This window comes from Dermatophagoides farinae, chromosome 6 (assembly GCF_024713945.1).
Source record: "Dermatophagoides farinae isolate YC_2012a chromosome 6, ASM2471394v1, whole genome shotgun sequence".
Lineage (NCBI taxonomy): Eukaryota > Metazoa > Arthropoda > Arachnida > Sarcoptiformes > Pyroglyphidae > Dermatophagoides > Dermatophagoides farinae.
The window spans coordinates 4,313,093-4,338,817 of NC_134682.1; the positions used below are offsets into that span (position 1 = coordinate 4,313,093).

The 25,725-nt window shown below is 29.7% G+C and overlaps 6 protein-coding genes and 1 long non-coding RNA gene across 8 annotated transcripts in view; 5 read left to right on the forward strand and 2 right to left on the reverse strand.

Moving 5' to 3' along the window:
- The window catches only part of LOC124493748 (uncharacterized), a 28,762-nt gene extending 24,685 nt beyond the window's left edge, over positions 1 to 4,077 (forward strand). The window contains exon 5 of the mRNA XM_075732277.1: positions 2,605 to 4,077. Coding sequence (XP_075588392.1) covers positions 2,605 to 3,983 — 1,379 coding nt within the window. The 3' untranslated portion in view covers positions 3,984 to 4,077. The remainder of the gene's footprint in view (positions 1 to 2,604) is intronic.
- LOC124493749 (uncharacterized) lies at positions 4,070 to 13,743 on the reverse strand. Of its 2 annotated transcripts, none has more exons than XM_075732278.1 (7): positions 12,995 to 13,743; positions 8,424 to 8,848; positions 8,313 to 8,357; positions 8,139 to 8,248; positions 7,536 to 8,071; positions 5,840 to 6,312; positions 4,070 to 4,955 (listed from the first exon to the last, which is right to left on the reverse strand). In XM_075732278.1, the coding sequence occupies exons 1-7, from the start codon at positions 13,128 to 13,130 to the stop codon at positions 4,137 to 4,139; spliced, it is 2,544 nt and encodes an 847-aa protein (XP_075588393.1). In that variant the 5' UTR covers positions 13,131 to 13,743; the 3' UTR covers positions 4,070 to 4,136. The 2 variants fall into 2 exon arrangements, with proteins under 2 accessions (XP_075588393.1, XP_075588395.1); XM_075732280.1 differs by lacking the exon at positions 12,995 to 13,743 and adding an exon at positions 9,554 to 9,775 and having other exon boundaries at positions 8,424 to 9,489.
- On the forward strand, positions 11,634 to 13,074 carry LOC124493789 (DNA damage-regulated autophagy modulator protein 2). Its single transcript, XM_047056892.2, has 3 exons — positions 11,634 to 12,013; positions 12,104 to 12,533; positions 12,613 to 13,074. The coding sequence occupies exons 1-3, from the start codon at positions 11,907 to 11,909 to the stop codon at positions 12,928 to 12,930; spliced, it is 855 nt and encodes a 284-aa protein (XP_046912848.2). The 5' UTR covers positions 11,634 to 11,906; the 3' UTR covers positions 12,931 to 13,074.
- Positions 13,744 to 15,707: 1,964 nt separating the features above from the next.
- Positions 15,708 to 18,595, forward strand: LOC124493788 (uncharacterized). Its single transcript, XM_047056891.2, has 2 exons — positions 15,708 to 16,890; positions 16,979 to 18,595. Exons 1-2 carry the CDS (start codon positions 15,725 to 15,727, stop codon positions 18,534 to 18,536), a joined length of 2,724 nt encoding a protein of 907 aa, XP_046912847.2. The 5' UTR covers positions 15,708 to 15,724; the 3' UTR covers positions 18,537 to 18,595.
- Positions 18,596 to 18,699: 104 nt separating this feature from the next.
- Positions 18,700 to 21,467, forward strand: sip1 (septin interacting protein 1). Its single transcript, XM_047056890.2, has 3 exons — positions 18,700 to 18,914; positions 18,991 to 19,206; positions 19,272 to 21,467. Exons 1-3 carry the CDS (start codon positions 18,800 to 18,802, stop codon positions 21,413 to 21,415), a joined length of 2,475 nt encoding a protein of 824 aa, XP_046912846.2. The 5' UTR covers positions 18,700 to 18,799; the 3' UTR covers positions 21,416 to 21,467.
- On the reverse strand, positions 21,434 to 22,320 carry Vps2 (vacuolar protein sorting 2). Its single transcript, XM_047056893.2, has one exon. It carries the CDS (start codon positions 22,318 to 22,320, stop codon positions 21,631 to 21,633), a length of 690 nt encoding a protein of 229 aa, XP_046912849.1. The 3' UTR covers positions 21,434 to 21,630.
- Positions 22,321 to 22,653: 333 nt separating this feature from the next.
- Positions 22,654 to 24,897, forward strand: LOC142597571 (uncharacterized). The gene is made up of 2 exons (XR_012832266.1): positions 22,654 to 23,771; positions 23,836 to 24,897. It is a non-coding gene; the product is annotated as an uncharacterized LOC142597571 (long non-coding RNA).
- The last annotated feature ends 828 nt before the right edge of the window (positions 24,898 to 25,725 follow it).

The following is a 25,725-nucleotide window of genomic DNA, read 5'->3' on the forward strand; positions in this document are numbered from 1 at the left end:
TAATTATTTATATTTGGATCGTTTTTTCATGTGGATCCATTCGGAACAGCAACAACAACAACAACAAAAAACGTCGGCGACAGTGTTTATTTTTTTTTCGTCCATTGGTTTGATTTTTTTTTTTTTGGTTCTCTATATTCATTTGCTAAATAAATCTTTTGGTGATTTATCAAGTATCAAAGTTTTAGTTGAATATCAAAGATTCTTGGTTAGACTAACCGAATCAATTTGTAGTCACATTCAAGGCAATTTTATTGTGGAAAAATGTGTGTGAAACAAATCTAGATTCGTTCAAGTTCCAAAAGTGGGTGTGCGTGTGCGTGTGTAGGTGTGAAAAGTTTTTTGTTTGTTTGATCCAGAAATTAATCCTCAAAAAAAAAATTTCTGAAGATTAAATAAAAAATGGCCATTTTTTTTTCTTTTGCTTTCATCATTTTATTCACCATCAAAATTTGATGATTAAATGAAACTTTTATTCATATATAAATATAGATGGATACAGCTACAGAATCGATAATTCCCGATAATTCTCTCTGCATAAACAAATGCAATATGTGTGTGTGTATGTGTTGAGTAAAATTTCAGAATTTTAATTCTCATCATCATCATCGTCGTTTGTTTGTTTGTTTGTATCTAGTTGCGATAAATACCGTTCATATTTGTTGTTTTTTTTCATCAACAAAATAAAAATCAATTATTCACACAAACAAAGTATTTCAATAACTTCTAATTAGCAACAGAATTCCATATTCATCTAATTAACTTGTGATGATTTTGTTAATTAATTTTTTCAACAAAAAAAAATACTGGATTTTAATTCATTAGTAATGCATAGAATAGAAATTTTTTTGTTTTTTTTTTGTTTGATGAATTCTTCGCACGAAATAATTTTACCCGGGATATAATGCCGACGACGATGATGATGATGATGATTAATCGTTTAATTCTCCTTTCAAATTACAGATAATATCGGTTCATTCTATTGGAAAAAAATAGACTTTTGATGATGACCAACGAAACAAAAACAAAAAAAAACATTAACATTATGCATGCATTAAATTGTTGAAAATTGTTGAAAATTCATGTTTGACAATAATTAAGATTTATTCATTTTCATTAAACAAATTGATTTTTTTTCTCACTCCAGCCTTGGAACCAGAATCAACCAATGAAGAAAGAAAAAAAATTCTTGAGAGAATATTAAACAATAGCACACACTGTCACATTTATTTCTAGTTTTTTTTATTTATTTCACATTTAAATGATGCTATGTACTGTGATATATATTTTTTCACCCCACCACTCTATAGATCATCATAAATCAGAATTAAATAAATTTTTTCTTGGTTTTTTTTGGTATTTTTTTTTCGTCTGGTTGGAATTACAGTAGGAAAAAAAATTGGATGAATGAATGAACGAATGAACGCGTTACATCAAATAAAAAGATTTTTCTTTTTTCTTAAATTGAATTTTCTTCTATTCGTGATTGTTATTGAACAACAACAACAACAAAAAAAACCATGTACAAAATGATTTTTTTTTCAGGAATTTTTTTTCTATTTTTCCATTTTCAGACAAAATTACAGAATTGTTGTTGTTGTTGTTGTTGTTGTTGGCCAGTTTGTGACAGGTCTGAAATTTGAAATTTGATTCAAAGAAAAATTACAGAATTGTTGTTGTTGTTATTGTTGTTGTTGCTCTAACAAAATTAACAAGATTTTTCTTTTCTACCAACCTTTTTTTTAAAAAAAATGTGTTGTGGTCATTAGTGTGTGATGTGTGATGAATGTTTGTGAAATGTGCAAGTGTGTGTGTGTGTGTAAAAGAAAAATTCAATTTAAAAATCTTCTTGTTGTTGATCTCTCGACCTTTTTGATGTGTTTTTTTTTTCTTTTTTGGCAAAAGTAAATATGACGCATGCGTGAACGTTCTTTATGAATGGATTTTTTTCTATCTCTCGTTTTATCCGCCTTTTATTGTTTGTTTGTCCGATGAATGGATTGTTCATTAATAATGATGATGATGATGATGATGATTTATTTATTGATCCATCATTAATTTTTGTTTGTCTGTTTGTTTTTTCAATTGTTTTGTCTTTTTTTTTTTTTTTTTTTATTCATCTTTTGTTCCTGGTGTATTGATTCACGTTTTTTCAATCATCATCATCATTATCATTATCTCAGGGTTTTGTTTGTTTTTCTTTTCTTTTCTTTTATTCTGGTACTAATGAATGAATAAACGGCGATGATGAATTTTTTTTTTGCAGTTGATTAATCAAAGGTGACCTTTGAAATCATTCAGATCTTTGAAAGTGGTCGATGATTCCAAATGGAATTTATAAGAATCAAGATTCTTGATTTATTTGAACATAGAAAAAAAAGTCAAATAAAAAAAACTTTTTCGTACAGGTTTTTTTGTTCTCACACAAATGTTCGATGAGTGTGTGTGTGTGTGTGTGTTTACCGTAGAGCTTATAATTAAGTGTGCAGAAACAAAAGAAAGAAAAAAAAGACAAACAAAACAAAAGAATCCTGATACACTTTGATTGATTATCAACTTTTTTTCTGATTTTTTTTCGTATTTTTTTTTCTTTTTCAAATATAGATACATCGTTCAAATGTCAGCCGATAGATGTCGCCAATAGTCGTTTTGTTGAAAAATATTCTCATCATCATCATCATCATGGATCAACAAATAATTGCCATTATCATCATCATCATCATTGTTGTTGTGATCAATTTAATAATAATAATCGAAAATTTTGTTGCCATAATTCACGAATTACAATTCATCATCATCATCATGATCAAAATGATGATGATGATGATGATGATGACGATTCATCGGATGATGATGATGATAATCATTGTGAAGCGAAAAAAATTGACGATGATGATGATGACGATGACGTAGACGACGAAGAGGAAGAAGAAGATATGGAAAATGAAATTGATATCAATGACGATGATGATGATAATGAAGCTGAAGAAGAAGGTGAAGATGAAGAAGAAGAAGATGTGGAAGACGAAGATGAAGTTGACGATGATGATGATGATGATGATGAACAAAATGAATTAAATGAAGATGAATATTTTGCATGTAATGTTTGTGGCCGTCTATTTAAAACGGCACGTAAAATGGCTAAACACCAAGTTTATAGACGTCATTTTGGTTGTTCAATCTGTGATACAGTATTTTCAACATTACCATCATTAGAATTACATAAACAGAACTCGGATCATTGGTCTGATGTTGATGATGATGATGATGACGATGATGATGATGAACAAGATGAAGTTGACGATGAAGAGGAAGAGAAAGTAAAAGTGGATGATAAAAGAAACAACAGCAATGATAATGTACGAATTATAATGGAAAAAGAATCAATGATTGAAATGAAAGAATTTCCGAGAAATTTTCCAATGAAAAAACTGAATAATGATGATGGGAAATATTTTGTAAATAATAATCAATATGGTAGTGGTGGTGGTGTTGGTGGTAGATATCCGGAACAGCTACAATTCACAACAACAACAACAACAACAATGACAAAAAGTTTACGTTTACAAGATATGATGACAATTACCGGTTTATTATCACGTCCAACTAATTGGATTTCATCATCATCAACATCGAATAATAATAATAATAATAATACGAACAATGGCCACATTAATAAAACAAGTCGTTCATCACCGATACGATCCGCATCATCATCGATATCGACATCGACATCCATAAATCAACAACAACAACAACAACAGCCAACAATATTTACAACAAGTTTAAGCAATAAATTAATGGCATCGGTATTTAATTTTTCCATTACACGTTTACCTGGAAAAAGTGTTCTCATGAATGGTAGTGGTGGTACTGGTGGTGGACGTTGTGGTACAGCAGCATCAGCATCATCATCATCAAATTCATCTCATAATTCTGATTTTGTTTTCAACATTGAAGAATTACAACAAGGTCTTATTTGAAGAGAATAAACAAACAAACAGTTTTTTTCGTTTCTTTTTTGTTGTTGTTGTTTTTGTTTCAAATTATTAAAAAATTGAATAAAATGAAATGAAAATGAATATAACAATTTATTTATTTATAGTAATATATAATAATAATTAATAATTAATAAATTAAAAACCACGTCGTTTTACAGGTATAATTAACAAGAATATAATCGATGTAACAACGGTTGTAATAGTGAATATCCAGAATAATATCTTATCAATATACATTGATAATAGACGCCATTCATGTATACGACGACCAATATTATCATCCACTTCCTGTCTATACATAAGATATCGTACCATTTGTATCATTTCATGTTCAATTTGTTGTTGATTTTGTTGTGAACAATGTGATTGTGATGATGAAGACGGCGGTGGTGGTGGTGGTGGTGGTGGTGGTCGTTGTTGTTGTTGCTGTTGTTGTTGTTGTTGTTGTTGATACTGGCTATGATTACCATGAACATTTCGTTCATCATTTGATCGTGAATTTGAATCTTGTCTTGTAAATATCGATGTTTTATCCATACCGAAAACAGATGAATCCAAATTTTGATGATGATGATGATGATTTAAACGTCGATGACGACAATTATTCGATTGTTGTTGTTGTGATGTATTCGCGTAATGATTATTATCTTGATGATGATTGATGTGGAAATTGTTGATATTTGAGGCTGCTGCTGCTGCTGCTGCCATCTTTTGACGGTCATTCACAAGACGATTAATAGTTGTGGCACATAAAATCGGTGTAATCGTATTGAGCAATTGTCTATTCTTGGCCATTATTGTTGATGTTGCGGTTGATTTATTATTCATATCATCATCAACATTAATATTTCCAATATTTGATGTTGTTGTATAGAATTCATCACCAGATAAAGATGGCGTTCGTAAACGTTCATTATTATATGCAGAGAATATTTTTTCATTGATATTTGGATTCTAGATAAAACAAAAGAAAAAAAAAGAATTCCACACATATTAATTGATTCATGTAAATTATTCACGATTATTGTCAGTTTATTAAGAGGTTTAACTGTGTCGCCAGGCGACACGGCTGAATTTGAGTGTCACAGCGTGACGTACCCCCCCAAAATTCGGGGGTTTGGCAGCTTCAAACTCTGGAAATGAGCAAATAACTGGGCCAGTTGCATCCACGTATTAATGTAATATTGAAATATATTGTATATTGTTGATCTATCTCTAGATATGGAAACACACACTGAAAATATTTCGGTCGGTAGTTGCTATTCATGATTGCAATAATAATGTGATTAATATATCGGAAACCAAATGACAGTTTTGATTGAATCCACTTGAAAATAACTGTGTTAAGAATCTAAACCAAACATTTCATATTACACAAAGTCACTGTCTGAGCGCGGTCGGAATTTTCGGGTTCCGATTCGTTGCGAGGGCGGTTTACGGGCCAGTTGTCTAATTGGATATGACGTCTGACTACGAATTAAAATATGTTAAATATTTTGTTATTAAAATAATGTAGGAAATCAGGAGGTTGCAGGTTCGAGTCCTGTCTGGCTCGTTTTTCTTTTTTTTTGTTGATTTTTGTCGATTCTGGATTTCCTGTCTGGTTCGTGGGGATTTTTTTTCATCAATTTTTTACAATTTGATGCGCGCACCATCTGGTGGCGGAAAACAAAGTGTGATGTAAATGGATATGCGCTTGACTACGAATCAGGAGATGGTTGCAGCTTCGAATCCTGTCTTGGCTCGCGTTATCTTTTTGATTCGACTAATTTAGAATTTCCTTTATTTTTCTCACTCAACCTTTAAATGGTTTTGAAATGTTGAAAACATATTCTTACCAAATATTGTTGTTGTTTTTTATATCGATAATGATGTGGCGGTTGTAATTTATTTTGCAACAATAATGATGATGATGATTGATCCATTGGATAAATTTTCGATGGATTTTTTTTATGATTCAAAAGACCATCATCAATATCTGGTTCATTGATTGTTGTTGATTTCGTCGTCATCATCATCATTGGACAATAATTATTATTATCATCATCATTACCATCATCATCATTATGGTCATTCTTATCGTTATCGCAATTTTGTAAATCATTTGAGTTTGTTGTCATTGACATTGACATTGATGAACGTGCCGCATAATAATCATTGTAGATATTTTTTTCATCATTTATAATCAATGATTTAATCCATGCAGGTAATTCATGTTTATTAATTGGTGAACAATAATGAAAATTCAGCACAACAACAGTCATGACTATCGATATGGATGCGATACCCATCACAACGGTTAGATAAACGCCTAAAGTAAAAGTGAATTTTTTATTCAAAAATGAGAAAAAAAAATTTAAAATTACAAAAAAAAAACCAATCGATTTGTTTGTATTCGGGTTATAGTAAAAATGTTTTCAAAACATGAATCAATCATTTTATCATCAATCGATTCAATGATCGATTATTGTTTTGTGTGCGCGTGTGTGTGTGTGTTCACCTTGTTCAATCAGATTGATTTTTGATTGTTTCATCAATATTGCCAGCGAGCGAGCAAGAGAGAGAGATGGAGAATCGAGAAAAAAAAACGAAATCATTTCCATTGAAATACCATTAAAATGATTGATAAATTTTTTTTTCTCTGTTTTGGTTTCTAGCGAAGGAAAAATGATATTGATCTTGAATCAAATTAACATTTATGAATGGCAATGTTTTCTTTTTGTTGTTTGACAATTCCGGATTCTTAACCAGTAAGATTCAGTGATTGTTTTTGACTATATTTATCGGTAAACATGGATTTTAAGGCAAAAAAAAACACGCTGATAGAATCCAATGATAACTGAATCGTTTTCCGGGCATGGATAAATATAAATGATCATCATTTCCATTACAATTCGATTCATGTGAACCATTTAGACACAGACACACGCATAGAAGAAAAATCATGTCCAAAACAGAACAGAACATCAGAAAAAAAATTACCAGCAAAAATTATTGATGATGATGATAATGATAAAATCACACACACACACACACACGAATCGAAACTGAAACATTGAAAAAATATTTCCACTGAGAAAAAAACAAACAACCAAACGATCGAGCTATAAATTTATTTTTAGAATGTACGGAATTGATTCTACACTATAACTGAACACATGAACAAATTGATGAAAAATGACATTTGAAACAATGAAAATCATGCAAAGAAAACAAAAATTTTGTTGTTTTTGTCAGCAGAAATAAATAAATATATAAATAAAGAATAAAATCATAATTAATTAATAGAATAGAATTCAGAAAGAAAAAAATTTTTACAATCATCATCATAATCGTTCCAATTGGAACATTAGGCGAAATCATCAAAGAATCGGAAATTTTTATAGTCAAGATGATAAAAAAAATGGCAAAATTCTAAACCTAACCTATCCAATTTATTTATTTTTTAATTTTATCGCCAAGTTTGTAGACTGTAAATGATAAATTGTGTAACAAAATACAAAAAAAAATGAAAAATGAAAAATGAAAACTCACCCAATAATGGTATCGATTCCGATGTTTCAGGTAATTTTTCCGAAATGGCCAACATGAATACTGAAAATGCCAACAGAACGGTGACACCAAGGGCAATTTTTTCACCAGATTCCGGTGGCAAACAGAATACTAATAACGTTAACAATGACATCATTATACATGGTATAATGACATTATACATGTAATAAAGAATTTTTCTACGTATAACCAATGTGATTGTTACATCAGGAAATGGTTCAAAACAACATGGATAATAGACAACATTTCTGATGAGACTAGTACTAATTAGATCCCATTCACCATTTGATACATAATTTGAAAGATCAACATTCTGCGTTCGATTTTCAATATTCACCGTAAGACCATCATAAATCCATGAACCTAATTTCATTGAACATGTTTGATCATCGAATGGAAAATATGTAACATCCACTTGACATGTGCTACGAAATTTTGTCGGTGGTGGCCAGAATACATTTCCATTTGGTTCAATTATAGCACGACTATTCATATAGCCACGTGTATAATCATCGGCACTGGAATTTGAAAAGGAATAAGAATTTTTTCAATCAAAAAAAAATCTAGAAAAAAAAATTCACATACTTATTATACAGGACAATATCTGGTAGCCAAATACTTTGACAAGGGATACGTATTTTACTTATGTTACCAAATTCACTTGAATTCCATTGTAGAAATTCATCGATCCATTCCTAAATGGAACGATGACCAAAAGAGAATCATAACGAAAATTGTAATTCAAGAAACAATATATACCTGATCAAGCCAAACATTGGTGGTGAGAACTTGATTTTTTTCATCCTAAAGATTGAAAAGAAAGAAAAAATTGAATGAATGACAGAATTTTTAAAGAACTAACAAACATACTAGGTCAAAAATTTGTGTCAATGTTATACCCAAACGAATATTGATTGGTTTTGATGCATTTTTCAATGGACGTATTGTATTATCATAATTTCTCATTAGGTAATTGAATAAACGTCTTTCATCATTGGTTTGATCATTTGAATAATCGATTTCTGGATCCAACGACGACGACGACGACGATGATGATGATGATTGACCATCGGTTTGAAAACGATTCGAATGATAATAATGTGAATTACGATTATTATTTAAACGTGGATATTGTCCCAATGTTGATGGTGGTTTTGATGGTTTATTACCAGTGGTTGTACGGCTTGGTAGATTTGTATTTACAATAACAGCTTCAGCTGTTATGATTCCAGTACAGAATAGTAATGGAAATTTTTGTACAATCAATAGCCATGAACATAGTTCAGAAATTGATGCTTTTTTCAATTGTAATAATAAAAGAGAAAGACAAAAATGTATTTTGGTCAGACAATTTTCATTTGAAATAAATGATGATGATCAAAAAAAAAAAAAATTTGAATCTATAGAAAAACAAAACTACAACAACAATTTTACAGATTCAAGCCATGTTTTCATTTTATTATTATTATTCGTTGAACAAATTGCTTTGAAAATTTATTTTTGAACTTTGTTTTTCAAAAATTCTGTTTCAATGTTTATAATCGATGAGTAAGCACACACACACAGACACAATTATTAATATATATGAATTTGATGGTGGCAGTGGAAAAACTTTTTTTAGCGTGTTTTTTTTCCATTTTTTTTAACAAAAAAATCCATTTGTGTTATGTGCGTGTGAAACGAATGAAAACCATTCAGCCAGCCACCATGATCGATCATCATCAATTTTTTGATTGATTAATTTAAATTTCAATCGATCGATTGATGTAATAATCATTGGCATTCATTAATAGCAATGTTTCATGAACAAAATTCAAGTTCGTTCATCATTATTTTCATCGTGTGATTGAATATAATTTCGTTTTTTTTTTCATCATCATCATCATTATTATTATTCACATTCGTATAAAAATTTTCTTGTTGATAATAGAAAAATCTGGTATGAAAAAAAAAGAAAAACCTTATCGGTTTATACCCGGATGGAAATTCTGAATACGAACCAACCAACGAACGAACGGAAATGAGATCTAATGATCCATGATGCTTGCACGCACACACACACACACACACGTTCTATATATTCAAATGATGTTTTTTTTTCTTGCTTAACCGATACATGATGTATTTTCATTGCAAATGATCATTATTGATTGATTGATTAATCAATCAATCAATAAAATTGAAAAATTATTACATCATTCTGTTATCAAAACAGGAAATGTGTTGAATCAAAAAAAAAAAACAAAATGCGTTCTAAATTCTGTTTCGGTTGTTCTGATTCAAGAGAGAGAGAGAGAAAAAAAAGAAATAGAAAAGTTTTTTTTTCTCTCTCTCTCTCTCTTTCTCATGCCATTCATTTCATTTCACAATTGTTGAAGTTGAAAAGAATCACACACACACAAAGAATATTCTTAACGAGAGAGAGAGAGAAAAGCAGTCATCATTTTGTAATTCACGTTATCTAATATGTTCCACAAACACACACGCACACACACACACACACACAAAAAACAGCGTTTTTTCTATTTTGCATAAATAAATCATATGATGATGATGATGTGAATACGATAACGTCATTGGTGATGATGATGATGATGATGATGATGAGTAATAATGACGAAAAACTTGACAATTTTCCACACAAAATGCAAATGCAAAGTATTACATTTCATGTTTTTTGTTTTTTTTTTGCTCTGTTTTGTTTTATTTTTAGTGACCAAAAAAAATTGTAACAAAAAAAGGAAAAAAAATTCAATTAAATGATGATGGTCTCTTTTTTTTGGCCATAAATAACGATTTACGATCGATGATTATACTTCTGTTTGTTTTTTTTTTTTGCCATTTCATCAGCATCATTATCGATTTGGTTGATAATCAGGAGAAAAAATAAGCCATTCGGAATAAATATATATCGCCCATAGGCATGTTTGTTATTGTCAACATTGGTGTATCGGTATACTCAAATGAATGATTGAATAAATGAATGAACAACAAAGAAATGTTTTCGTAAACAAAATCAAATTGAAAATGAAAACAAAAAAAAAACTTTTTTTCCCATCTCACGATATATATATTCAATTAATGATTTCTGTTGTTGTTGTTGTTGTTTTTCTGTTTTTTCTGTTTTTGTTTTTCGTTAGTTTTTCATTCATTATCATCATCATTTCATTTCACATTTGTTTGATTGAAATTTTTGGTTACATTGTAATAAACAATTTGGAATGAGAAAGAAAAAAAAATAATTCCCGCAAACACATTATACACAGGGATTATTTGAGTTTCACTTTAAATTTCAAATTTTTATTTTTTTTTTGTATTTATTGGAAAAAATTCATTCATTGAAAATAGTGAATATGCGATGAAAAATGACATGAATTTTGGATAATTTGAAGCAATGAATAAAAAAAAGAATGGAAACAAGCAAAAAAAAAAAAACGAGAATCTTATTTCATTTTCAAATAATGAAAAAAAAGATGATGAAAAATGATACTTGATTACAAAATGAAAAATATGGCCATGATTTCACAATCAAATGATGATAATAATAATTTTTTTTATTATTATTGTGGATCGTTGAATTGTGTCGGGTTTTTTTTTCTTCATTCAAAATTTCATTTGAATTTAATGGAATTTTCCTTTTTTTTTTGTTTGATTTCTTTCTTCTGCAACAAAAAAAAAAATTCTCTCTGATCTCGACATTATCGTTCACACACAAACACACAAGTATCTTTACAGTTGAATTCATTGCACAAATTTCAACAAATCTGTCTCAAAAATCTATGAAAGAATCCAAAAAAAAAAAAAAGTTTTCACTCATTTATCAATTTTTCCTCTGTAGCCTTTTTTTTCTTTTGATTGCCTGCTGCTAAAACATTCAGTTAGTTATTTATTTTTTTCTATTCCATCATCAAGTTCATCGTAATAAGCATTTTCTTTCATTATTATTAATCAATAAATCAATCAATTGATTGATTGACTGACTGATTAAAATATTTATATGAATAATAATAAATAGATATAAATTGGAAAAAAACTATTCACATGATTCATTCATGTATGAATTTTTTTTTATTTCATTTCATTGAAATTTGTTCCACAGTTCATTTGTCGATTCATAATAATAAACAAAACAAAACAAAACAAAAATCAAAGATCATTGAACATTCATGGGTCCATTTGATCAAAAAATATATTGATTATTGACGATTGAAATCTAAAACCATCACTAATCTAATCTAATCAACCATACAACCTTCGAATAAATATCTGTTTTTTTGTTTGTTTGTTTCTCTTGTGTTTTAAATATAAAAATCATCAATGTTTTGCTCACTTGTCATCAAATAAAATTGAAATATGAATCAACAACGTATTGATCGGAAATTATTATTGATTCTAGTCAAATATGTATGGCTATTACCAATATTGGCCGGCATATTAATCGCCGCTGCATGTTTAGTTCCGTAAGTGAATATGAAAAACAAAATGAAATGAATTTCAATGATTTTCGTTTACAAAATTTTGACATTTTGACAAATTTTCAAACAAAACAGTTACATTATATGTGTTTATCATGGCCAGGTGAATCCATTTCTACCATATATTAGTGATGCCGGTACACAATTACCAGCGGCCGGTTATTTTTCCCAGATTCTTGATACAATTGGTGTGATTATAATGGTCATATTCTATATACGTTATCGACAAATTGATTATTTTCTTATTACGGTCACCATTTCAAATGTTGAACAAACAAATAATGATGATAATAATATGGAAAAACAAATGACAGATGGAAAAATGATTGATAAAAAATTATTACAACGATTACATTTACGCAATATAATAGCATTGATTGCCAGTATTGTTGCTGGTTTTTGTGTAATTTCCATCGGTAATTTTCGTGCTAGTGAATATCTAACATTACACTGTATATCGGTTTTAGTAATGGTCATCGCACACAGTATTTTGGTTATCGAAAATGTATGTATTATACAAATGCAAATGTGAATTGAATTCAAAATTGAATTTTTTTTTTTTTTTATTCAAAAAAATTTTCCAGATAATCATTTCATATCATCTGAATAGACTATATAAAATTGAAAATCGACCAACATCATTGATAATATTGATGAATATTGCCCATTTAGCGGCAATAATGTTGGCAATTTCATCGATTATGTCATGGAAACAAAATCGACCATTTATAATGGATAATGAAAGCCGTTTTCATTGGCCACCAAATACAAATGGTTATTGGTGGCATATCACCAGCACTGTTAGTGAATATATCTATTTTACAGATGCAATGATAATGTTTTTTATATTTGGTCGACGTTTCTATCAATTTCATCAATGGGATCGTGTATTATTACCATGATGAAACAAACAAACAAACAAACAACAAAAAAAAATTGTAATAAAAAACAAAACACATCACATACCGATAATTATCCATATGAGAATGATTTTTGTACTCATTGATTTAATACAAGAATTGTGGAAAATAAATTCTTTACATGAATCTAATGCTGGTGATGATTTTAATATGTTTTGATTATTTTCATTATACGATATCATTATTCATCGATTCAATATAGAAACATGAATATTCTGAATATTTTTCAATGAATTTCTAATAATGATGGTGATGATTTGTAATGCAAATTATACAAACACACACACACACACTTGTGAAAATTAAACAAAAAGAAATTCAACACTTTTCACAAGCATTTACATATAAATTTACATGATGATCACCACCACCACCATTTAGATTATTTATTCATCACGAATTTTTCATGAATATTTCAAACGATAACGATGGCGATGATGTTGTCATTGTTTTCTTTTCACTGAAAACAAAACCGGAAATGGCAATTATTTTTGGCGATATGAAAGAGAAGAAAAATTTTTTTTTCCGATTCACATTTTTATTCAAAGTTTTTGGTGACCAAAAATTAGAATAAAATTAGAATAAAATCAATTTCCGTTTGTTCACGAATTCTGATCAAAATTTTCATTTCATCTAATATATACGAATATATTTGAACGATCAACAACACACACACACATACAATTGAAATACAAACAAACAAACAATTTTGAGATTTTTGGAATTTGAATTTCACTACACTGTAAAAAAAAGAATCATGATAACAACATAAAGGTGGATTGCTAATATCGGTGATTGCTGTGTGTGCGTGTGTGTGTATGGTTATGAATCGAATGACAATTTGTTGTTTGAATAAAAATCGTTTTTCTCTTTCTCTTTCTTTCTTTAGAATTTAATACTTAATCGATGTGATGCTGCTGCTGTGTGTGTGTGATATTTTTACATTTTGCACAGTCGCAATTCAATCATCATCATAATCATTACAAGAAATGTAAAGTTTTATCATTTTTCTTTCGGTCAAAGTTAAAGTTTTTATCATCATCATCATCATCATCAACAACAGCAGAAAACAACATCAATTCAAGCGTAAATTAGTGTGAATATTTTCAAAGAAAAAAAAAACCCACGAATTGCCATAATAATGTCCGACGACGACGACGACGATGAGAAAAAAAAATCGAAATGATTTCCATTGTGCCAAACAAAAAAAAAACAACAACAACCACCAGAGAAAAATTCATCATTCATTCATGTTTGTCAGATTCTGTGTACGAATTTTTTTTTTTATTATTCATTTAATCGAAAATGTTCAATTCTTTGTGGCTTTCCAAACAAGTTCATCATCATCATTGTTTCCGGTTAAAAAAAAAACTATTATGACGGATGATGATGATGATGGAAATTCAATCCGAAACTATAATCATTTCAGCTGTCATTTGTCAATTTTCTATATATAAATATAAATGATTGCAGCATTTATTTGTTGTTGTTGTTGTTATCATTTCATTGTTGTTATATTTGCATGGATGTTAAAATTAATCCAGACAACAACAACAACAACAACAATAAAAAAAAAGTTTCTTGTTCAATTTACACACACACACACATCAAATTTTCGTGTTTTTTTTTCGTTGTTGTTGTTGTTGTTTTTGTGTGTCATTGGCATTTCAATTTGAACACAGAAGAAAAAAAATCCGGTATTCCGGATCGAATTCCATTCAGTCCATAATAAATAATAAAAAAAAATTACACCGCACAATTTTTTTTTCTGTATCATTCACAATCTTGATAATTTCTTCTTCTTCCATTTTTTATTTTTCTTTCTTTCGTTAATTTTGGCCATATTTTATCCATGTTTTCATGTTTTTTACAATAAGATTAATGTTTTGGGAATTAATTTTCTCATCATCATCATCATCATCATTCGTCGTGGATGAAGAAAACAATTACCGAATGAATTTTATCATCATCGTAATAATGAATTTACGATGATAATTCTTATATTTTCATTCAATGAATATAATGACAATACAAGAACTATTTATATATATATACATGTGTTTGTAAATAATAAATGGACACAACAGCAAACAAATTCAATAGAAAAATGTCCAAATAATTATTGCTAATTGATATATAAAAAAAAATTTCTAATCAAAAAAAAAAAAAAGAAATCTAAAAAAAATCCATATGTTACCACCAATCAAAATACACACACACACGAAATAAATTCATTAAAATTATCATCATCATTTTATTCATGCATTAAATTCATCGGAAACAAAGAGAAAGGATGAGATTATTATAATTTCATCATCATCATCATCATCATTTTTTTCCACTTGATACTATGATGATATCACATGATGATCAAAAAAAAAGATAATAGAAATTTCTTACTTTTTTTTGGTTGAACGAAGGAAATGAAAAAAAATCTATCAAGTTTCCAAAGTTATTGGAACACAATAATAATACGGATCGACACACAATGAATGGCAAAAAAAAATTGACATGGCGTGTACACAATTGTTTCACATTCTTTTTTTCTTTTTGTTTGTTTGTTTGTTTGTTTGACATTACAAAATTCAATATAACGAATTATTAATTAATTCATTAATGGTCAAGAATTCTAGAATTCTTGATTTTATTGTTTGTTTGTTTGTTTGAATTTCTATAAACAGTCGAATCGAAATTTTTATTTTTTTTTCTGATTGATTGATTGATTGACGTGTTGATGGTTAAGATACGAGCAGATAAAATAATAATCAAGAATTTAATGGAACCAAAAAAAATACCATTGACACCGGTAAAAGGAACATCTTCAAATTATAAACAACAACAACAAATAAATCGAATTGTAGCAGCAGCAATGGGTATTGTTGGTAAACAACAACCACAACAACAACAACAACGTCCACAAACACCATCATCATCATCATCATCAGCCGTAGCATCATCATCAGCCGTAACATCATCATCGGCAGCATCAACAAAATCAACAAATATTGATGATTATAATGAAAAATTTTCAATGGATATAAAAAATTTAATGAAATTACAAACAAATAATGTTTGTGATAATCATTGTTTCATTATAATTTGTCAACAACATGGTGGTGGCGCTGCCGGTAACATTGGTGGACATATTATGTTACGTCGAACGAATGTATTTTTTCCTTGTTTACCATTGAATCCATTAAAAACATGGTCTGAATCATCCATTGAAGCGGCATTAAGTTTATTATTACCATCAAATATTTATAATGATCATGAACGTTTAATGGAATTTGTCAATGATATACCGTTTCGTCGTTTTGTTTGTATGGATATATTTCGTATACAATTACCGCATACACAGAATTTTATAACACGTTTAATTTATTTGGTTGAATTGGATCCAACTAATAAAAATATTGTTTGTGGTTGTTTATCACAGCCACAATCAATTATTAGTAGTAATAATTATCGTTGGTATCCAATTAATGATGCAATATCAAGAAAAATAAAAAAAATCTGGGGACCAGAAGTTAGTTTCTATACAAATATTGCCATAGAAGCATTGAATTCAAATCAACCATTTGTCGATTCAACAGCAACCGAATATAGTTTAAGTGATGCATTCAAATATGTACCACGTGAATCACCGATCACCATGGAAGAACAAATGCTTGGACAGACAAATATTACTGTCAATGATATTGAACGTTTATATGCTGATTTTATTGAACATTGTTTTCCTAGTTTTTTCTTTACAAAATTTTCATTCGATATGTATATGAAAAAACATCAAATCGAATCAAATCCATCGATCATTTCAAGATATTATCTTGCATTTCGTTTTCGTGAAAAACAATATATGCAATTTCATGAATTATTACTTGGCCTGGCAGCTATTGATCATCGTTCACCGCATGAAGAATTTCGTATTCGTTTTATATTTCGGTAAGTTGTTTTTTTTTTTGCTGGCTTTTAAAACATTAAGTATTTTTTTTTTCACAACTTGGTTTTGTCAAAAAAAAAAAAAAAACAGATTCTATGATCATAACCAGGATCGTTATCTAAATTATCAAGAATTTGAACGTCTTATACATGATTTAGAAATGATAACAGCAACAGAAATTAAATCACCATCATCATCATTATCAATGAATCAAACACAGATACGTTTATTGATGAAAAAAATTGGCACCGTTATTGTAAATCAAGAAGAAATGATTAATTTTGATTCATTTCGTCATGCAATACAAAAATGTTTATTACTTGGTACAAATCAATTATGTCGATCATCAGTATCACCATTTGGACAGATAACAAGATCATTGGCAACAAGAAAATTGTGTACAACTGTATCGAATAAAAATCTTTATAATATTTGTTTGAATCGTCGTTATAAAAATCCATGTGAAAATTGTAAACGTAAACAATATGATTTATCATCCGATGTAATTGTATTGGATTATCGTGGCCATTTAAAATCCATTCATCGTATAGTGGATTATTCGAAAAAAACATCAATGAAAAAAACATCACCCACTGAGAAAGCATTCGATCAAAATTCATTGATGTATTTTATATTGCAAAAAATACGTGAATTTAATAAGGAAAAAAACCAACCACATAATCTACGTAAAGGTGAAATTGGTTTATTCAATAATTTAAATCGTAAAGAAACACAAACATTTTGTGATGATTTTCGTATCATTTGTTCAGAGGTGGCCAAAATATTCGAACGTGAAGATCGTGTATTGAAAATTTGTGATCCATGCTATGTTATTGGCGATATTCATGGCAATCTTGAAGATTTGTTGACATTGGAACAATGTTTATGGAAAAGTTTTCCATTATTAACATCAAATTATCTATTTCTTGGTGATTATGTTGATCGTGGACGTTGGGGTTTTGAATGTTTTTATTATTTATTGATTGCCAAATACTTGTGTCCGAAGAAAATATTTCTTATTCGTGGTAATCATGAAATTGAATGTATACAAATGAAATATTCATTTCATAAAGAATTATTAAGAAAATATGGTCAACATATGGGACAACAATTTTTTGAATTAATCAATGAAGTTTTTAATCGTTTACCATTTGCAGCTATTATAAATGATTCAATTTATTGTGCACATGGTGGCCTACCATATACTGAACAGAATTTAGCCGTTTTAAATCGTGAAATGCCTAAAGTTATTCGTGATCCAGAAAATGAAGCCATACCTGTTTGGGAATTAGTATGGAGTGATCCATTAGAATTTGCAAAATTTGGTGAACAAGCTGAATTACTTGGTCTACCACCGGCTTATATGAATGGGTTTTTTCTGCCCAATATTAAACGTGGTACATCATTCTTTTTCAATGAATATGCTGTTATTGCATTTTTCAAGGAAAACAATCTTAATTATATGATTCGTGCACATGAAGTACCGGCACCTGGTTATAAATTTAATTTCGGTACACTTTGTACAACAATATTTTCATGTTCACATTATTGTGGTAATAATAATGAATGTGCCGTTGTTTTTATTGATCGTGATTCACGTATACGTATTGTTCGTATTGATACATCAATGAATCAATCAGCTACTTAGTGTGTGATGAATTGATAATTGTGATAATAAATTTTTTGAAATTTAATTTTAAAAAAAAATAATTGAATCGACTATCGATATATCGATAATAAAAACAATCGATTTTTGGTGAGTCACGATTCACGTGTATACGCAGAATAAAATTTTCAAAATACTAAAAAGACGTGTACACAATAGTTTGTGTGTGTGTGTGTATAATATTGTTTGTTTTGGTTATTGAAAATTTATTTTAACAACGAAATTTTATTTCATAATATTTCATCATGGTTGATAATGATGATGATGGATTCATTAAATTTGAAGTATCCGATTGGGATCTTGAATTTGGTCAAGGAAATCATCGTCCAAAACGAATGAGTAAAAATCAGGCTATTTATGGTAAGAATTTTGAGTGAAAATAAAATTCATTTTTTTAAAATTGAAACTTTCGTTTCTCTTTCTCTCTCTCTTTTAGGAATATGGGCTGAAAGTGAAAGTGATGATGAAGATGGTAATAGACGTGGGAAAAAACAATCCAATATGATGGATATTAATAAAACTGGTGTTAGTTTTGTTAAAAGTGATCAAAAACTTCAAGATGAACTCAAAGAACGAAAACCATCATCTTCGAATCATGAATTTTCAAAGCAAACACAATCGAAAAAGAAACCATCTAGATTCAGTGGATTAGGTAGGTGGATGTTTTTTGATGATGATCATTATTTGATGTTTTTTTCTTTTTTGTTTTGTTTTCAGGCTCTTCATCAAATAATGCCGATGCAGAATTTGGACAATGGGAAATGTATACCAAAGGTGTTGGCAGTAAATTACTGCAGAAAATGGGTTACCAACCTGGTAAAGGTTTAGGTAAAAATCTTCAAGGTATAATCGAACCGATTGAAGCGAAAAAAAGACCTGGTACTGGATCGATTGGTCTTTATGGGCCAGAAACGACAGCAAAGATACTGCGAAAAGGTGCTAATGATGATGATGATAAGAAACAAAAAAAGGATCAAGATGAAACAGAATTATCAACCAATGAAAAAGAATGGAAACGTAATGATGGAACGAAAAAAAAAATCAAAACAATAAAAGTTTATGAAAAATCAACTGATGATATTATTCGTGATAGTATAACGAAATCATGGACAAATCCGACTGCAGATTATTTGAATAATATGAAAATTATCGACATGACTGGACCACAGCAGCAAATATTATCCGGTTTGACAAAACTTCATCAATCGAAACCAGCTAAACCAAAAGATGATTATCATGTTACAAAATTCAATACTAGATTTGATATACCAGAATTACGAAACAATGTCGAACGTTTAATAATGTTGACGGAGAAAAATCTAGTGAAAAGAAAACGTGAATATGATCGTAATAGTAATCAGATGGACAATTTGAATGAAGAACGTGATCGTTTAAATCAATTAGCCATTGTCTATCAACGACAATTGAAATCTATTCAGGTGATTGAAACATTTGTTGAATCATTGGAAGAAATGAAACATGAATTATCATTTGAAAAAGGTTTAGAAAAATTTGAAAATTTTTTCACCACTTTTTCCGCCAAAGATGAATCGAATATTGATGAACAAAAACGATTACTTCGATCATTAAAATTCGATACACTTTTACGATCAATATTTGGACCGATTATTCGTCGTGAATTACGTACATGGCATCCATTCGATAATTTTGCCATTGATTATTCTGGCCATTTTGACCGATTACGTCGATTGATGTCGAAATCGAAAACATTCGAAATAATTCTTTGGCAACATTGGACACCTATTGTTAGCCGTGCAATACAACAAATTTCATTGAAATTACAATTTGAATCAATTATTGCATTTCTAGAGAAATGGCAGAAAATATTACCAAAATGGTTATACGAATATTTCATTGCTAATAATTTATTACCAAAAATGCGTTCCGAAGTTGATGAATGGAATCCACTGACCGATACGATATCGATTCATTCATGGATTCATCCATGGCTTCCTGTATTGTTGACAACAACGAAAACAACCAATACGTCGGAAAATGAGCTAAATTTTCTATTCGAACCAATATATGAAATTATACGTTCAAAATTAGCAAATGCATTGAAAAATTGGCATCCAAGTGATTGTTCTGCCCGATTGATATTGGAACCATGGAAAAATGTATTCACAGAATCATCGATGCAATCATTTCTTGAGATGAATATCGTACCAAAATTAGAACAATCAATGCAACAGATGCAAATCAATCCTAATCAACAATCATTGAATGAATGGAATTGGACCATTCAATGGTCATCATTATTATCGACAAATACAATAGTATCGATTTTGGAACATACATTTTTTCCAAAATGGCTTAATGTCTTGTATGTTTGGTTGAATTCAGGTGTTGCAAATTTCCAGGAAATCAGTAGCTGGTATCAAGGCTGGAAAACATTAATGGGTAATGATCTGATCAATCATATAATAGTGAAAGAATTTCTACGTAAAGCATTAATCATGATGGATCATGCTGTTAATTTGGAAACTGGATTAAAAAGTTTCACATCTTATTATGATCCAAATGTTGGCATTACCGTTAATCAGCAGCAACCGGCAACAACGACAACAACAACAATGATGCAACCACCTGTACCACCATCAATTGTTGAAGATAAAATAAATTTCCGTCAAATGATTGAAATTAAAGCAGCTGAATATGGTATATTATTTATGCCAATGGCAAATCGTTTCGAAAATGGACATCAAATATTCAAATTTGGTTCATCATTTATTTATATAGATAATCAGGTTATATTTCAGAATCGTGTTCAAAGTAATGGCCATCGTTTATGGATTCCTGTTTCACTTTCTGATTTATTAATTAATAGTAATAATAATTAATAATCTGAGCAGATCAGATTGTAAATAAAAACAAATTTTATTCAATATCAAATTGTTAGTTAGGAAGAATTGTGTGTGTGTGTGTGTGTTTGAAATTTTGTATATTTATAATTATGAAGCTGATTTGACGAAAAAAAAACAGTGACAACAACAACGAAAGAAATTAAAGTGAAAATTTGAAAAATTTAATGTTTTTTTCTCTTGGATTGAATCCATCATCCACGACGTAGATTTTCAAGACGTGCTTGTAGATCGGCATCAGCATCATCTAATGGTGCACCACCGGCACCTTCAGCAGCTGGTACTGGACCTTGTTTAGCTTTGGATTTTTCTGCATTTAATGTACTATTAGCTGTTGGTAGATCACTTAATTTTTGATTCAATTGTACACCTAATTCATCTAGAATCTGTGATACAACAGCATCGGATTCTTCTTCATCTTCTTCATCACCGATAACATCATCGATTACATCGCTCATCATTTCTTCTTTCATGTCCATCATATCGGATTGTTTTTCAAAATCTTGCATTATACGTTGAATTTGTGGTAGATTCATTTGACGATTCATTGATTGCATTGCTTTCGTAACGCCACGCATTGCTTGTGCCATTGCATTCTGTGATCGTAATGTTTGTATTTTCAATGATACGGCCTGTATATTGGCACGCATCATAATGAATTTTTTTACATAACGTCTAGTACGAACCAAATCTTTGGCCATAATTTTTACGGCATCCATTTGATTATCTTTGGCCATTTTTTTGATATCAGAAATTAATTTCTTTTCTTGCATTTCCATTTTACCACGTTCACGATCAAGATCACGCATCGCTTTATTAAGGGCACGTTGATTTTGACGCATCATTTCTTCGGGAGTTTTTCGTTTACCAAATAGCCATTCCATTTTTATCGTTTAAAATTTTTTTTTCGGGATTGAGCGAATTTCAATATTATAAGACACACACTAAAAGTTAAATATCACCAACGACAATAACAAACAACAACAACAAAGAATAGTATAATCATTGATAGAAGACAAGCCCAATTTGTTATTGTTGTCGTTTGTTTTTGTTGATTAAATATATTCGCGATGACTGTTGCTATTGAAAAACAATAATTGACCGTTCATAAAGGGCGTTACGTATGATTTTTTTGATTTTATTTTAAAAAGTGCAAGGCACTTGCAGAATGTAAAAGCATATTCAGTTATGGTTTAGCAACATAGACTATGGTAGATAGATAGATTGATTTGGAAAAATCATTGTTTACGTTCTCTCCTGCTTGACATGTTGAAAAATTGTTTTTTGAATCTGACTTGTGAGAAATACCTTGATTGTCTCTCAATTCGTTTGTGTTTATCAAAACTGTTTATCAAAATTGTATTGTAAACGAAAATTTTTGCATATATCTGTTTTATGTGCTCAGCTCGTAATCAAAGAAAAAAATGCAAATGGAATAACTTCAATTGCTTAATTCAATGCTTATCCATTTCGGACATGAAAAAATTTGATGGTACCAAATTTAAATTCTGGCTTGACGAAATTAAACTTTGGTGTGATTCTTGGCTTTATCAGAGATGATATAAGAGAGAAGCCTTCTTAGAATATGATTTGCCAAGTCAAATGGTTTTTCTGATCTGAATCTAATGGTGCGCTAAATCCACAGGCAGAAGGGTGTAATATTCTTAACGACTACGTCCCGTATACGTTTCAACAAAATGGAAAGATTGAGAGGCGTAATCGAACCTTGATGGAATGTGCTCGAACATTATGGAAAGATTCAAAATTACCAGACGAATTTTGGCACCTATCTGTTAATTGTGCAAATTATCTTTTAAATCGTTGGCCAACTAAAAATCATGTAGTACCGATGAATGGATTTATGCAATAGACTTAAACAACTCTATAAAGAACTCTATAACTTTATATATAACTCTATTACTTTATATATAACTCTATAAAGAACTTAGTGACCTGATCCAGAAGGGTGTGTTGCATGATACGTCCTTTATGGGTGAAACACAAACGTCTTAAACTTAAACTTAAATAAAATCATTGTGAATCATAACAATCATCATCATTATATGTATTTTCTGCTCACATTGAGTAAATTTGTGCTCTATTTATTGTAATTCTTTCATTGAAAAAGCATTCTGACTGATGATAAGTCTATGATGGTTGGCAAAGTTTTGTCCAATTTTGTATCTTCCACTGGTACACAAACGGTTATTGGAAATTAGCACTTGATGAAAAAATCATTCCTAATGTGATCAACTTATTGATCTGTGGAATTATAGCAACAATGTGCGATGCAAATATTGTGGATACAAAGATTATTTGTTTGCAGGCCCGAATGGTATGAAAAATGATGTTAATAATAAAATTCAGATGAAATTCTAAATTTTCTTTTTTGACTATAGAATTCCACCAATTCGAATGGGTAAACAAATTCCAACCATTTGATTATTGAATGACGCTACAAATTATTCATTTGTCAATCATTTAGAAGTGTATTTCTCGGTACCAAAGATAACGTTTAGCTCAAACCAAATTGATTCATCGTGGACTGATGTCTATTTAGTGGATATAGTGTTCCTATAGGAACAATTGGCTGATGACCAGAGGATGGAGCGACTGGAGTCAAATAAAGATTTTGTTTGCTGTTGTATATTTCAATATGGTTTGACTTGTGGTCCCTTCTACTAATAATGAGGGCGTGATCACGAAAAACAATGCTGCCAACCGAAAATACAAGAAAAAGTAACACACCTATAATATCATCATTTATTATTATTATTAGTGAACCTGATGACAAAGAATCTGGATGGAAAAATAAACAACAATTAATAAATAATGTTCCTTTAAAAGATGAAATAATCAACAAAAGATTTATCGAAACACCATTTACCACTGGTAATCAACAACAACATCAATCATGGTTTTCTCAATTGCCAAAGTTTAAATTATCATCAAAAAAAATGAAAAAGAAGACTAGTCGGTCATCGACTATGGATGAAGATCTATTATTAATCTGTGAAATTACAGCAACAATGTGCGATGCAAATACATATGTGGTGGATACAATTAGATTAATTATTTGCAGACCCGATCACAACCAACCACGTGGAAGGATTCCACAATAGATTGAATCGTCTAATTCATTTCAATTGTCCTTGACTGAATTTCAGAACAATCGCTGATATGGCGTTAAATGTTCTTCTGCCATTCAACACCACATGTTTATGTGAAGTTACTTTCTCAGCTTTAACACATATTAAATCCCAATATATCGTTGATCGCTAAAAAAGTGGTCTTACGTCCAGCAGTGTCAAACATTCTCCACCCATCTCATTGAATATTTACCTTTAATTTTAATTTAATACTTTTTGTTCAATTTTTAATTTATGTTTTTAATCGAATTCTAAAACTTTATACATATGGAATAAATAAATTACGATGATCTCGACATCATCGTCATAATCGTAACGATAATAATTTGTTTGCAGCCATGATTGGGAATCGGACACTATTGAAAATTACAATCAATTAGATACCAATGATTAATTAGGCTATATAACATTCATTAAATCAAAGTCGAACATTCCATTTGAAATATTCAAATTTTGACCATTAACATTCCAAAACAATCATGTTTTGGATTTCAAATGTTTCGATTTTTTTTGGTGTTTTTTTTGCGTTTATTAGATATACAAATGAATTTTGATGCTTAATAAAATTTTTCACTCGTAAAATTATTGGAACATATTTTCTTGATCAAGATGAAATTTCTCCCAATTTTTCAAAGAGGAATTGGCGTCAAGCGTATAAATAATTTAAAAATACTCGATTCACTGGACCCACAAGCATCAAGTACAACTAATGAAATTATAGGTAAATCATTCGATTATGGATAACAATAATAATGATTTTTATTCATTTATTTTGCGTTTTATTCCAAAAATAGTGTTGAATCAAAATATTTCTGAATCACCAATTGTGCAAAAGTCGTGCTCAATCAATAAAGTTCATGGTAAATTTTCTTCATGTGTGATTGTTTAACTTCCTCATCATCGTATAGATGTCACTACCGGTTTATTTGCGATGTAAAAAAAATGACACACCCCTTATCAGATCAAATGAATCTTTATGTGGATTTTTGGTGTTTTTTCAAATGAAATTTTTACAAATGAAATTTTTACTGCTGAAATAATTTATACATAATATGATTCAACGGTTTATGAGTACTAGCGTTAAATTCTTCAAAAATGAGTGTTTTTCCATTGATTTTAGCAAAAAATAAATCATCCTTC

Coding starts and splice junctions, on each gene's coding strand:
- LOC124493789 (XM_047056892.2), top strand. CDS start 11,907: ATGAATCAACAACGTATTGATCGGAAATTATTATTGATTCTAGTCAAA. Junction 12,014..12,103: donor GCCGCTGCATGTTTAGTTCC/GTAAGTGAATAT, acceptor CAAACAAAACAG/TTACATTATATGTGTTTATC. Junction 12,534..12,612: donor GTATTTTGGTTATCGAAAAT/GTATGTATTATA, acceptor AAAATTTTCCAG/ATAATCATTTCATATCATCT.
- LOC124493749 (XM_075732278.1), bottom strand. CDS start 13,130: ATGATATCGTATAATGAAAATAATCAAAACATATTAAAATCATCACCA. Junction 6,313..7,535: donor GGAATCGATACCATTATTGG/GTGAGTTTTCAT, acceptor CTTTTACTTTAG/GCGTTTATCTAACCGTTGTG. Junction 4,956..5,839: donor AAAAACAACAACAATATTTG/GTAAGAATATGT, acceptor TGTTTTATCTAG/AATCCAAATATCAATGAAAA.
- Vps2 (XM_047056893.2), bottom strand. CDS start 22,320: ATGGAATGGCTATTTGGTAAACGAAAAACTCCCGAAGAAATGATGCGT.
- sip1 (XM_047056890.2), top strand. CDS start 18,800: ATGGTTGATAATGATGATGATGGATTCATTAAATTTGAAGTATCCGAT. Junction 18,915..18,990: donor TAAAAATCAGGCTATTTATG/GTAAGAATTTTG, acceptor TCTCTCTTTTAG/GAATATGGGCTGAAAGTGAA. Junction 19,207..19,271: donor ATCTAGATTCAGTGGATTAG/GTAGGTGGATGT, acceptor TTTTGTTTTCAG/GCTCTTCATCAAATAATGCC.
- LOC124493788 (XM_047056891.2), top strand. CDS start 15,725: ATGGAACCAAAAAAAATACCATTGACACCGGTAAAAGGAACATCTTCA. Junction 16,891..16,978: donor CGTATTCGTTTTATATTTCG/GTAAGTTGTTTT, acceptor AAAAAAAAACAG/ATTCTATGATCATAACCAGG.